Consider the following 14,539-nt stretch of genomic DNA (forward strand, 5'->3'; position numbering starts at 1 on the left):
TTTTGCTCAAGAATATAAATGACCAATATTATCTTGAAAAATAAAAATTGCCATTATAAAACCCTTAACAGTCAAATATATAAAAGAAACAAATCTACCCTTTTAACTATGTCATGATACGTAACAAAAAGTTAAGGCCAAGAAAACACATAAATCTGGATCAGAAATAGAAGAGAATCAAACTTTATTTGCCAAATTAGTTCTTGTGCAATATGAACAATGTGAAATTTGCCATAAATTACACAAATCATTTTCATGTAATTTAACTGGCCATAAAATTACACGTGGTAAAATAAACTGTAACCTGGCCGTGTAGGAAACTTGCAAAACCAAAATTAATGCCGTAACAAAAGTCATTGGCTTTTTTTTTTTAATTTTTTTTTCTATTGTTAAGTAGCTATAATTTCACCAATTAAATTGTTAAAAGTAAATAAGTGGAGAATTCCGAATTTGAACTAATCTCTACATATTTAAATGTCTCTATATCTACACTCACGGGAATTTTTTTGGCTTAAAAGAAAACCGTTTGTGCATAAGGGAGGAATAATCCAATTGTTATAAGATCATTAAACTGAAATCATTATACAATATTTCAACTTTCATAAGCCATATAAGACAGTGTGTGTGTATATGTGTGTGTATCGGGAATGGGGGGTGGACAAAGTTGAAAACTACAATAAAACCATGATTAAAACAAAAACAAAACCCCAAAATAGAATTCCAGAGTTCAAATAATTCATACAAATGGATCATAAAAATAACCAATCTCAATAATATAAATTCACTCGGATACCATTTGTCAGCATTATTTTCTATAATATAAATTCAAGGTATGTTCAATATGCAACGGGCATGAACAAACATAGTTAGAATCTACGACATGTTGACCTATAAAAAATTCTAAAATTACCTGGATTCACGGCGAAAATGTCACTTAGCATGAGTCCTAACATAAAATTGTAGACGATTATCGAACACTCATGATTTGTGATTTTTCCTTAATCGGTACTCATAACGCCTTGAGGGTAGAAAACCTTATATGTTTATGTTGTGTAAGGTATGTTGGACTAATAATCTATATCTATATATAGTGTTAACTAATTAGGATTAGGGTTTTCATTATTCTGAGATAGGTAAGACATCTACTTATATCTAAGCCATATCTTAATTTGATTTTTTTTTTCTTTTCTTTTCATAGGCTTAATTTGATAAATAAGTAACTATTATAATTAATAAAAATATACATGCCCACATAATAACTATTAAAATATAATAATTCACCTTACCTATAAAAAAAATGTAATTCACTAATATATAAAAAAATATTCCAAAATTTAACGGTGAGCAAGTATTTCAATCTTCATCTTTACAGATAAATTCACTAACAATATATTAGCAACCAAATGAAAACAGAGACCGAAGAAGGTTTGAGACATGAAATAAGAAACCACTGTTTGACATGGAATAACAATAGCAAGGTTAGTGTTTTTTTTCCTTCATAATAGCAAGGTTAGTTTTCATCGTAGAATCAAATATACTTAAATAAAGATTATCAAAAAAAAAAAAAAAATATACTTAAATAAAAATGAAACCTTCAATAAAATGTCCTCGTTGTTTTAGTCTAGTGATTTGACTACAAGAATATTTTATGTGGAATCTCGGTCTCAAATTTGGGTCACCATAATTTTGTCCAACATGTGAGTGATTATTTGAGTATGTGTGTGGACTTATGGAAATCCTCACCCACATGAAGTAGAGGCATGGAGTTTGAAAGCGGCGATATCTTGGTTACGCGGGATTTTTTAGTATTGCCATAGAATTAGATTGTAAATTAGTGGTTGATGGTATTACTGGTAAATTTAATTTTTATACCGAATTTGGCGCTATGTCATATGCTTGTAAATCTTTGTTATTGTTATCATCAAAATTTAGGATAAGTTTCATTAAAAGACAAGCTAACAATGTAGGATAAACTTTAGGATGAGTTATAAGTTGCTTATGAAACTGAAATTTTTGTTTGGTTGAAATTGTTTGTTTCTTAAATCTTTTGTATATGCTGTGCATTTTAAAATTTACTTTTCCTTTACTAAATTATACGATTAAAATTGGTACCTCGGGTTGAATTCATGGTTTCAGTATTTTAAAAACCGGATCGATTATCGAACCGGCGAGGGAATTGGGTCACTGGTTCATTGGTCGAACCACTGGATCACTGGTCGAACCGCATGACAAACCGGATTAAACCGATGGAATGAACCGGTCTCTATGATAAGACTATATAGTTATTAAACCGGTTGAATCGGATAACTCGGTCTTTAAAAAAGTATAAAAAATATGAAAATTTGAAAATTTCATAAAAAGAATGCCATAAATTCTATAAAACAAGGACATATACCACTAATAATAATAAATAAATTTTTATATAAAGAATGTCATATACAAATAAATTATGTTTATAGGTTTTAAAAGAATAAATAATAATTGTATATCTTACCAAAAAAAAAAATTGTATGTCAAATATACTTGATTTATTTTTATTTGGTTAAAAAGAAAATTAGCCTTTTTATAATACTTTGGGCTATTAATTTACCTAATTTCATCCGTTCTGCTTGTTGTTTACAGTAACAAAAAAGAAATAAAAAGCGTAAAAAAGAAAGAAAAAAAAAAGAAGCGTAAAAAAAAAGCATAAAAAAAATTAAAAAAATATGCCCGCAAATAAACCGGCCGGTTCAAAAAACCGCCGGTTCGCCGGTTTTCCGGTTCATTCCGATTTTCACCGGTCAACCGGCCGGTCCGGTTTTTAAAACACTGCATGGTTCCCTCCCTGTGTACAGTACAGTGCATAAAATTTTCTCAAGTTTTTTTTTCCTTTCAATGATTCACAAGTTGCATCAATCAAGATTGCAGAAATTATTTGTCAAAAAAAAAAGATTGCAGAAATTAAAAAGTTAAAGAGTAAGAGCAAAAATACACCATATTTATACTAGTTCAACCACCATATTTACAAAATGTGATAAGAATATTCATGCATACGAATCTCTAACATTGATGCCTACGTTATTAATTAAATATGTAATGAATCAAAGTTAATCTGAACCATACACAAATAACACTCCTAAACTAAGAATCTTGTAAGAGGAAAAAAAAACACACGAGAAAAATCATATCTATATAAAAAACACTTATTTAGATAAAATGAGAAAAAAAAATACATAAAGAAGTAGAGGAATGACGGTGTCTTAAATTTAACCAAGATACAATACAAGTACAAAAAACATACAACAATTAAGCATTCTTTTACCTCTAGACATTGCCATTGCTCCAATTTATATATACACATTTTATTTGGATATGTATTGGTATACCGCTGAGGTGAATAATTCTGTTAGAAATATTATTAAAGACTATTTGAAAACCTATCAGAATTGTTCACCTCAACAGTATACCGATATATATCCAAATAAAATGTGTATCAAATTCTTCATCTTTATTTATAAATACATTCATTCATTCATATAGTGACCACAAGAGTTCTTTAGAGTACACAAAAGGCAAACAAAGAGTTTCCACTAGTAAACTTAGAGAAGAATCCTAAAGAGACATTATATCCATGACCTACATAAATACAACCATTGTTAATTGACATACCACCATAAACAGTAGCTCCAGTTTCATAGGACCATAAAATTTTTCCATTTCTTGCATAAATTGCATATACATATCCCAAACTATCTGTAGATCCAACAAAAACAACATCATTTGCCACACTAACAGGGCCAATAGCAGAACTATTACCAGGGTTAGCTGTAGACCATAGAATCTTTCCATTGCTAGCATCCATTGACACCCATCCTCCAGTTGTTGTATTCATATCTGATGGTAAAAGTTCGAAGTTTCTACGATCTGAATTTGCAATGTTGGTATAAATTCTTTTTTCATCAGTTGATGCACCAAATATTCCACCTCCTGCTGTTCCACTTGGCCCTGCTACCTGCAATGTTTTGTGTTTATAATTATATGTGCTAATTAAGATATTTAAGATCATGTTTAATTTATTTATCAAGAATGATTTGAGTCAATTTTTTAATCCAATAATTCAGTACCTAGATTCACACACTATAAATCTATAAGTATGGTGAAGTGGAGAATCCAGAATCTGAACTTCAACTAATACTTTAAAGTTTTGGGTTTAGATGTGACGTCTCTCTCTTGTGATCCTGAAACATAGGGCCGGCCCAGAGCATGTGCAGCTCTATGATGCCGGGCCTCGAAAATTAGTGGGCTAATTGTCTTATTTTGAGGGCCAAATTTATTGTAGTTGTTAGTATATTTGATAATACAACAATGTTCACTATAAGCCTTTTTGAATTGGTTTATTTATTTGCATAAAGATTTTTTGAACTTTTTATTAGAGATACAAATTTAAATTAAGACACGACCTTCAAATTGTTTGGACCGACCCTGCTGAAACATTTGATCTGATGTTTCTCCCAAACTTTTTCAGACACTCTAACAATCACGAATATTTGTAGTCATCAGTTCATATATAAACTTAACATCAACTATGAGTTTTAGACTATTACCGTAGACCATACAAGGGTTCCATTGTCACGATCCAATGCCCATGCAAATCCACTTTTCTGAACAGCAACAACAATATCTTTCTTTTTTCCATTAAAAAATATACTTAACATCATTGGTTCCTCTCCAAAATCAGCATCTTGTATAGGACCTAAAGGTGGACAATTAGGAGTTGAAGCATCCCTACATGCAAGAAACCATACATCATATCCTCCTAATTGGTTATACCATTTGATATTACCATTATCCAAATCAAGTGCCAAGATTGAATTAGAGTGGTTTTCTGGTTCAATACATGCATCTTGATCTATAGGAGTAGTTTGATTATTTTGTCTTTCTTGACATTCAAGTATGTTTGGAGGGGCAGAATAGAGATTTCCAGTGGCAATGTATATATGTTTTCTATAAATATCAATGGATGGACTACTTCCCCAAATGGCAGCTCCTGCATATTCTCCTTTCATTCCTTTGTTATCTGGTAACATATAGGTTTTCCATAAGATGGCACCTGTTTGAGCATCAAGTTTTACAAAGCTTCCACGAAATATGCAACATTCTTCAATGGTTACACCTTCTTCTAGTGAAGATGTACCAATATAGTAATTCCTATACATAGAAAGTTTAGCATAATTAAATTAGAGGTAAAAGGGTTAAAAAAAAAAAGCAGATAGTCATGTCGGAATGATACGGAATTTACTGACCCGCTCTACGTATTGTGATAAAGTTACATTATATTCCTAGACGAGTGGCCAATTTGCCGTTTTTTTGAATTAGCCACGGCGTTGAACGTGTTTGCTGAATAACATTGATGCATGATTAAAATTGGAGTATACAAATTAGTTCATAAGCTAGTTAAGTTGAGGAAGAACTTTTTGGTGGAGAGTCTACTTTTAGCACCTCTTTATTTTTCTAATTTTTCACTTGTATTTTTTTCGTTTTTATAATATATTTGCCATTAAAAAAAATCAAGGAAGAACTAATTAATGTCCATATTCATGTAGAGCTACTATGAAATTGAGCTAGTAAAATTATATACGTTCGAAATGGAGTGTCATTTTATATCAAATATAAAAACAATAAAGCAGCTATTCAAAACCCCAATTATTAAGCACAAATCTTTTTCTTATAGAGAGAGGAGGCGCTTTCACATCTTCTTAAACAAAAATTGCTAGGAAGAAGAAAGGTTTCATGTAAGGTACTCCGGGGAATAGGTCTAGTCGAGATAGGGTGGAGCCGTGGCTACGAACCACAGTGTCGGGGGTTCGAATCCCTCCTCGCCCACGACCGACTAAAAGGGGAAGGACCATGGGGGTAACAAAATCTATTATGATCGGGCCAGTGGAAGCAAAGTTATGAAACTTAATTAGGTATCAGTATTTTGTAGAAAATTGTATATTTAAGGAGCTTGTTTAATAGATTATAAAAACTTAATGAATCTTCATAGACTGCATCAAAATGGACCGCGGTATCTTATATGCTATATTGATTAAGGAGACTGGATCCTCTCTAGTGAAAGGGGGAATCCAGTAGAATCTAAACCATAAAAAAGTTAAAAATAATAAAAATAAAATTTACAGGTCAGGATGTCACTAAAACTTCACGGGAGGAGATTACACGGGAGGGAATCCATCCTCTTAAGGAGACTCGATCTTCTCCAACATATATGATAAGAAAATATGACATGTTTTGAGTTTATCTTTTTATTTTATTTTTAATAAACAAAATTGTACTTTGTCATGATTTAAATAAAACCAAACATTCATCTGGACGGTTTGGATAAACCGTTAATTCAAAGATTTTTACCGGGTTTTGTCGGTTCTTTATGGTTTGAAAGCCTAACCGATTTGATAAGCGACTCCAACCAGTTACCCACCGGTTCTCGGTCAGACTAATCAATCCAAGTCGATTTTTAATATGCTTGTATTAAATATGAAGTCTTGGGTTCGATTCAGAAAATTAGCATAACCACTTACCAACAATACAATCATGATCAAACAAATCAACAAATTGGCCGATTTCTAATTAAACTAGTTGAACCGACGGATTCAATCCGATTTTTAAAACAATAGTTTTTATTTTTTGTAAGATAGCTTAGTGGCTTGAAATTTCACCTTTAAAGATGGATAAGTAAAGTGTCCGTGGTTCGAATCCCGACTCCTGCATATAAAATGCTGATGTCCCAACCAACTGTACTAAGTTCACGGGAACTTAAAAACAATATTATAATATAGCTAGACTAAGAAAAAGAATAAAGTGTATTAATTGTACTAACCCATTATAATAAGTTCCAGACATGGTAATTAGTGCTCTAGGATGATTATCCAAACGGGTCATCCAAACAAGCTCACCAGTTGTTATTTTAAGTCCCATAACAACACAAGGCCCATAAGTTCCAATTATCAATAAATCTTTTGCAATAGTTGGACTTGCTCTTGCCACTATCCCCTTTACATTATTAGACCAGTTAGACCAGTTAATTCCCCCACATTTTGTTTCCAAACAAGTGATCCATCATTTTCTTTTATTGCATAAATGTTACCATTCCAACATGGAAAATAAATTATACCATTATATATTGTTGGTGTTGCAGTAATATCTTTGCCTGTAAAAAATTTCCACTTCAACTTTAGGTATGGTGCTGTTATAGGGCTAATTTTATACTCCTTGTATGCATACCTTCTATTGAATAAATCCCCACCATGGTTTGTCCACTAATTAACAAGAAATTAATAACAATAGAAAATTAATTAGATTATTACAAAATTCAGAGTTAATTAACATCAACAAACAAAAGAAATTTTTAATTAAAAGAAAATGATAGTTTGGGAAGTAATTATATCTTACATCTGATTCTAAGAATGTAGCAAAAACTACTACCACATGAACACAAAACAAAAATAAACAAAGATATTTTAGTTGTGACATGTGATTGAACTTGGAGATAGTGTGGCAATTACAAGATGTAATTTAAATTTGTATATGAAATTGATTTCAAATTGAGTACTAGCAACTCAATATATAGGAATAGGAGGTTTAAACCTATATATTATAGGATATAGCTAGCCTAAAAAATGGTCAAAATAAGTGTGCTATTTAAAGTGAAAATTGTCTTCGTTTATAATAAGAAGATATATAGACAAAGCATGGGGCAAGACTTGCTTTGTTCCGTGATGTTTAGATGTTTTTCTCCTTATAAAATAATATATAATTGTCTCTCATATATCCTACCCAACACTATTGGACTTTAGGATAAATATAAATGGTGAGCTTTTAATTCAATCTTACAAAATCAATTTTTTTTTGTTGAAGACGCTAAATTAGTCTACCCAAATTGATACCAGAGAGAATCGAACCTCATATCTCAAATGGAGTACACTCCCAAGTCTCAAGCCAAATACCAATGCACCAACCCAAGTGAGACTAAAAAATATATAATTGTCCCAAAATCGACTTCTTAGATGAGAATTATCCCAATTTATAAACATAACTATTAATATTTAAACTCCAATATTTCTAAAAAGTTGAATTCATTATTTTCTAATTAGAGGGTATTTCTATATTTGTTTCTTTAACCAATATCCTAAAATCATTTTGTACATCCAATTTTTTTTTTTAATCAAGTAATCTAGTAGTTTAAAATTAAAAATGAATAAATGGATATTTTCTTTTATTTATCAATTATTAATTAGGAGAAGATAATTTGTCTACTTAAATGTTACGCCTATTTCATTGTTATGTGATCAATTTCGTTTTATCAAGTATAGTTTATTATCTAAAAATTTACGTACGTGAATAAGTCAAAATTCCAAATTTAAACTACAGCTTTTCCTTTTGTTTGGGCAATGCTACAATTATGCTAGGCACCATGAATTGGATTCATTTTCCATTAGCATTAATTTTTATTTCCCAATTATCAACTACCCATAAATTGTCCAACTAACGTGACAACCTAACCTATCCATTAACCGTGTTGTACTTAGGGTTGAGAATAGGCCAGACGGCCTACGGGCGCCTTCGACCTGGCCTTTGTAAACCTGACCTGGCCTGTGTAAGTCTAGCCTGGTCTGACATATTTATTAAAAATATCAGGTTTAGGCTTTGAAAAAAGTTTGTTTACATAAATAGGTCAGGCTTATGCGTCTAAAAAAAACTTACAAAGACTGATAGGTCGGCCTGTTTATATTTAATTATTATTATTTATATAATATTGTTATTTATTTATTTATTTTTTTGCAAAAAAATATATTATTATTTAATCATATTTGTTATTTTATTAACTTTTAATTATTGTGGTAATAATTTTATTAGCTTTTTCTTAATGTTGAAGAAATTATAAAAATTTAAATGTGAAATAGGCTTTTAAGGTCTGTTTAGCCTATTTAAAAACACTATATAGAGACCTTTATGTAACACAGACTTTTAAATATGCTACAAGGTCAGGACGGGCCAAAATAAATAACATTTGATAGGCCGTAGGCCAGGCTAAGGCCTGAAGAAAAATCGTAGGCCAGGCTCAGGCTTATCAAGACCTGGTCTGACCTGTTCCCAACCCTAGTTGTAGTGGTATTTGAAGATCTGAATCCTTTTCTGTCGTTCTTCTCATGTTGTATATCATGTTCTAATCCGAGTCATTCATTTATTTATATTCTCTCATTTTTTATAAGTTCTTTTTCTTATTTGTGGAACAATCTACCGTTGAATTAACAAAAGGAGAGTGGGCTGGACAAAAAAGGCAGGAGGGGATCCAATTTCAAAAGTTGGCGTGTTCAAATTTAAATCTATCCTTTGTAAAAAAAAAAAAAAATTAAATCTATCCAAAATCAAATAGCAAATCCAACTAAAAAATTGAAAATTATATAAAATTAAGGCTAAATTGCATTTTTGGTCCCCTATATTTTAAAAAGTTGCGATTTTAGCCTCATGTTTCAAAGTTGCACTTTTGGCCCCCTATTTTTTATCCCTTTTACAAAAGGTCAATTTTAACAAAGTCAACGTTGATGTGACAAGTCACTTAAGTGACTCAGCTGCCACATCAACTTTTTTTTGTCACTTAAGTGACTCAGTTAGGATTGATAATTTGTCCCCAATTAGACTCTATTTTACAATGTCAAATCTAGAGCTTACGATTTATAATTCATATTGCTCATATTGAAAAGAAGAAAAAAAAAAAAGAAGACATTTTTGGCAATATATAATTTTATTCTTCTTGAATTTATAGTTTTTTTTACTAGTTACTATCTTATTTGTGATGAGTTAATTACAAATTTTATCAAATACTAAAAAAAATACATCTACTATATAAACTAATTCATGATCAACTATAAACTCATTCGTTATAAATTATTATTTTTTGTTAAACAGATCACTTAATTTAATGTTACTGCCTAATTCCCCATGACTTTTCCTTTTTCTTGGGTAATGTTAGGCACATTTTTCATGCATTAAATGGATTCATTTTCCAATTAGTTAGCATTAATTTTAAGTATATAGTACTCCATCTGTTTCAAAATTTTAGTACTTTTAGAGTTTTTCACATGGATTAATAAATAATATAGATTGATAAGTTAAGTCATTTTTACTATATTATATACTTTATTAAGAACGAGAAAATTCATTTAATGGATACTTTAGTTTTTGTAAGGGTACAAATAGTAAAACATCAATAATTATACCTTGATTTTTTTTTTTTTAAAAATAAATCAAAGTTTTAGGACAAAACTAAAAAACTAAAAGAATCAAAAATTTGGGACAGACGAAGTAGTACATCATTGGCATATTTTAGGTACTACTATGATATAAATATGGAAAATGCTAGGCACTCTTTAAACATCTTAAACAGGCTGAGTAAAATGATTGACAATGTGATTTATGTCAACCAGTCAACTTATGTGCAAGGCCACCAGATTCCTGATAGCATTTTGATTGCTAACGAGAGGGTGTGTATGTACAAGGTGAAAAAAAGACTTTTTTCTTTTTCTTTTTCATAGAAGTATGTTGATTCGAGTGAATATATGTGTTAGATTCTTGGCTGGAAGAGGCTTCCAGTGTGTTAAATTGCAAAATTGAATAGATTGTTTCTAGAGACAAGTTTGATTGTATTGAATTTTGTTTGGGAGCTTCGTAATAGATGAATTCTTAGGTACAAATATTATGTGGATGTGTATCAGTATACCGCTGATGTGGTTGATAAGTAATATAGTAATTAATGCATATTTGTCAAAAAAAAAATTAATGCAGATTTTATTTCTTTATTAAATTTTTTATATTAAACACTACTTTTTAATATTTGCAAATGTATCCTTCCACAATAAATCAAATCATGCATCATATCTTTAAACTTAGATATGATTTTGACGTTTTTTCAACAAATTCGAATATTTTAATATTATTCTAATATCCCATAAATATTTTAGTATTTTGTATTTTCTTGAAAATTAAAGTATGATTTTAATAACTTTTTTAATTATTCTAACAAAAAAAACTTTTAAAATTATTAATATGATTTATCCAACTACGATTTTAATATTTCAATATTATTATCTATTAAATTTTTTAATATTATTAGTTTATAAAGATTAATATTTTTCTTATCACGATCTTTCACCATTTACATCCATAGACCAAGTTGTACGTGATTGAGTAGAAGAACTTTCATTGGTATTAGATCTACTATTATTTCTCATGGTCATAGATTGAAAAAACTCTCTGATATAAAATATACAATACAATTTATAAATGAAGAATCACAATTAACATATAATTGTGATTATCGTTTCTTTAAATCATTGACACTTATATAAGCATGATTAATCAAAACCTTAATTTAATATATAGAATTTTTGGCCGTTGCAGATTCTATAAAAAATAGACATTCATAAAAATTTATAAGTTTATATTTGTAATGCACAATAAAAAAAACTAATAAAACATTTCATTTTGATTTTAGCCGACACTACTAATAAAATATTAATGTTATTAATCTCGCCACCGCAACGAAGACATTCTATTCATCTACATGTTAATCAAAAAGGATAACTTTGTATTCAAAATTGTGGATGTGGCATAAATTGAGTAACAACAAATGATTTATTCTTTTAACAAAAATAAAACAAATAATTTATGAGACATTGAAACTAATAAATATCATTTACATAAAAAATTATTATTATTATTATTATTATTATTATTATTATTATTATTATTATTATTATATAATAAAATTACAAACATAAATTGATTATAAGATACCTTGACAACATTATCATTCTCAAAACCATATATCTTTGAAGCTCTGGCAATGGATATTAATTCCATCAACCACAACATCTTATAGGAACCATCGTTAGAACCAAAATCAAATTCAGATATCCTATAAATCATATCCCTTGAGGTTGGTCTTTGAAGTTGTAGATTAATGTTCTTCACACAAAAACTCCAATTCGGTCTCCCTACATAATAAAAAATAAATCATCATAATTTAAATATTTTGATAAAAAATGAAAGTTTTTTATATTTTAATCTTGAACGTCACAAATACGCACAACTCTTACAACAAATATTCATGATTGTATCCTTGGTAATATGTCAATAATAAAATTGAGCTTAAGAAACATTGTCTTCACACAAAAAATTAGAGAAGCAACACAATACAAATTGTCAAATACATATAAATTCACAAAATTAATTAATATTAATAGTGATATATAAAACACAAAATTAAATATAACTCTATAATAATAAATTTAATCTTGAGACATTTCCTTTAATAATATAACTATTACAACTTTAATATATCAAAATATTTTTTTAATTAATTATGACTTGCATGTAACTGATTTTTTTTATGTTACATTAAAAAAATATATCACAAGTTTACTTTAATAAATAAGAGTTCCATGTAACCTACATTTAAATATATATTCAATCATTTATATTATTAATTATAATTTATTTGTAATTGACTAATCTATTATGTCACGTTTAATAATATTATTGAAACGGTCAACATATAAATTAATATTTTCTTATGACCGACAAAAATATAATGTAAAACATAAATTGAGAATATTAATATTTAATATTTTGTGGGAGTATTTCACTTGTGATTGAAATAGTAAGATTTTAATGTTTTTTTTTACATAAATGAATTAATTGTCAAATGTACCACAAGAAGAATGCATGAGAGACCATCATTTTAAAGGAAAGAGAAAAGTAAATAAGTTTTACTTATTCATAATAATAGATAAATAGAATATTAGGATGACAAAAAATTGAAAGAATGCCTAAAATAATGTAGTCAATAAAACTAGCTAGCAAGAATGTATGAGTTTAGTTGATATGCACCGACGGTGTAAAATAGTTTTACACAATTGTCTAATAAATAACTATTATTTTGCCATGTCATATCAAGAAAGTGGGGTGATGTGGCGAAAAATATTGTTGGTATTGATTGATAGTGTAAAATTATTTTACACCGTCGGTGCATATCAATTAAATTCAGAATGTATTGATGTTCATGCTGCTAATTAACATACACAAATACCTTAAAATGCATGTGCAAATACCTCATAAAGGCTTTGATGAGATATAAAGATTTAATTTGTTTTATTTCACAACAACAACTAATTACACCATTATTAAAGATAATGACACATATATCTTGTTCACAATGTATATTTCTACTCATAGTATCATTATCTTCCATTAACTAGCCCAAAATGCAAAAGCAATAAACAAAGTTGAAATAATTTTGCACCCTTAGTTGTATTTTTTCTTACCACGGTCTAATTCCACCATTTACATCCATAGACCAAGTTCTACGTTGACGTGTAGAAGAACTCTCATTGGTATTAGATGATCCACTATTATTTCTCATGGTCATAGATGGAGAAAACTCTCTAGTAGTGGGAACATAACGTTGATTATTGCCAACTGCACCCCCACCTCCCAAACATCCAAACAAATTGTTCATCATTCTACGAAATCCACCTCCACTACTTCTTCCTCTCCTTTCTCTAGATGATGTTAATGACCATGATATCCTCCTTGGTTCACTAATATTGTTAAATGCACCATCCATCTCCGTGTAAACAATAGGAAGCTCTCTTTCACTTTCATCCCCACCCTCAATGCCGTTTCTTCCACCGGAGAATCTTCCCACGGCAAACCCTCCACCCGGTAATCGATAAATCGTCAACCCAACATTCTCTTCTAAATTTTGATTATTATTATTATTTTGTTGTGATTCACAAGGAAGTTCATGGCGACATACCGGACAAGAATTTTTAATTGCAAGCCATGGAAGTATGCAATCATCATGGTATATGTGTTTGCATGGCATTTCTCTAGCCATAATGCCAAGTTCAAACATCTCTTTGCAAACGGCGCAATGTGATTCTATCTCCATATGACTTTCATTAATTTTAATCATTGGTAACAATTCTACCGCGGATTTTGATGCTGGTAATTGTTGTTGATTATGTCGCGCGTTTCTAGTTCGATTAGATTCGACATGAGAAAGGTTTTCCATCACCCTTTCAAATCCAGATCCAAGAAGAAAATCTGACATCCTTGGAGGCAATGGTCGGAGACCAGTACCGGCACCATCTTCGTAGAAAAGTTCAAACCCACGATTCCCTTCGCCCTCACGGCCCATACCCCGAGATGATCCGCTACCCCGGATCATGATGATTGGGTCAGAAATATTATAATCTCCGTTAATATTGTTTCTGCAACGGCGTCTACGAGAATTTTGATTGGAATTGTTATTATTGTGGCCCATCATGTACATGGCCGCCGACATAGGAAACCTCCTTTGAGGACCACCGTCTTCATGGAGAGAACGTGCGGAATGTTCGAGCTGTTCAACAAAACCGCTATCACAATCTAAACATATTGGCATTCCTAGCCTCCATACCCTAACAAATTTGTTGCACCTGTAACACCAATGTGAAGACAT

At 30.1% G+C, this 14,539-nt stretch overlaps 2 protein-coding genes across 5 annotated transcripts; both read right to left on the reverse strand.

Moving 5' to 3' along the window:
• Positions 1–3,221: 3,221 nt before the first annotated feature.
• LOC123923117 (polyvinylalcohol dehydrogenase-like) lies at positions 3,222–7,568 on the reverse strand. 4 transcript variants are annotated; one of them, XM_045975771.1, is made up of 4 exons: positions 7,426–7,551; positions 7,148–7,292; positions 4,584–5,187; positions 3,490–3,991 (listed from the first exon to the last, which is right to left on the reverse strand). In XM_045975771.1, the coding sequence occupies exons 3-4, from the start codon at positions 5,064–5,066 to the stop codon at positions 3,536–3,538; spliced, it is 939 nt and encodes a 312-aa protein (XP_045831727.1). In that variant the 5' UTR covers positions 5,067–5,187; positions 7,148–7,292; positions 7,426–7,551; the 3' UTR covers positions 3,490–3,535. The 4 variants fall into 4 exon arrangements, with proteins under 4 accessions (XP_045831726.1, XP_045831727.1, XP_045831725.1 ...); XM_045975770.1 differs by having other exon boundaries at positions 3,222–3,991; positions 4,584–7,292; positions 7,426–7,568; XM_045975769.1 differs by lacking the exons at positions 7,148–7,292; positions 7,426–7,551 and adding an exon at positions 6,854–7,033.
• A 5,786-nt stretch (positions 7,569–13,354) lies between these two features.
• LOC123923795 (E3 ubiquitin-protein ligase RDUF2-like) lies at positions 13,355–14,539 on the reverse strand. The gene has a single exon (XM_045976529.1). It carries the CDS (start codon positions 14,537–14,539, stop codon positions 13,355–13,357), a length of 1,185 nt encoding a protein of 394 aa, XP_045832485.1.

Source organism: Trifolium pratense, linkage group LG4 (assembly GCF_020283565.1).
Source record: "Trifolium pratense cultivar HEN17-A07 linkage group LG4, ARS_RC_1.1, whole genome shotgun sequence".
In the NCBI taxonomy this organism is placed as follows: Eukaryota; Viridiplantae; Streptophyta; class Magnoliopsida; order Fabales; family Fabaceae; genus Trifolium; species Trifolium pratense.

Coding starts and splice junctions, on each gene's coding strand:
- LOC123923117 (XM_045975769.1), bottom strand. CDS start 6,951: ATGGGACTTAAAATAACAACTGGTGAGCTTGTTTGGATGACCCGTTTG. Junction 5,188..6,853: donor TCTGGAACTTATTATAATGG/GTTAGTACAATT, acceptor TTCTATGTATAG/GAATTACTATATTGGTACAT. Junction 3,992..4,583: donor GAACCCTTGTATGGTCTACG/GTAATAGTCTAA, acceptor AAAACATTGCAG/GTAGCAGGGCCAAGTGGAAC.
- LOC123923795 (XM_045976529.1), bottom strand. CDS start 14,539: ATGTCTTCACATTGGTGTTACAGGTGCAACAAATTTGTTAGGGTATGG.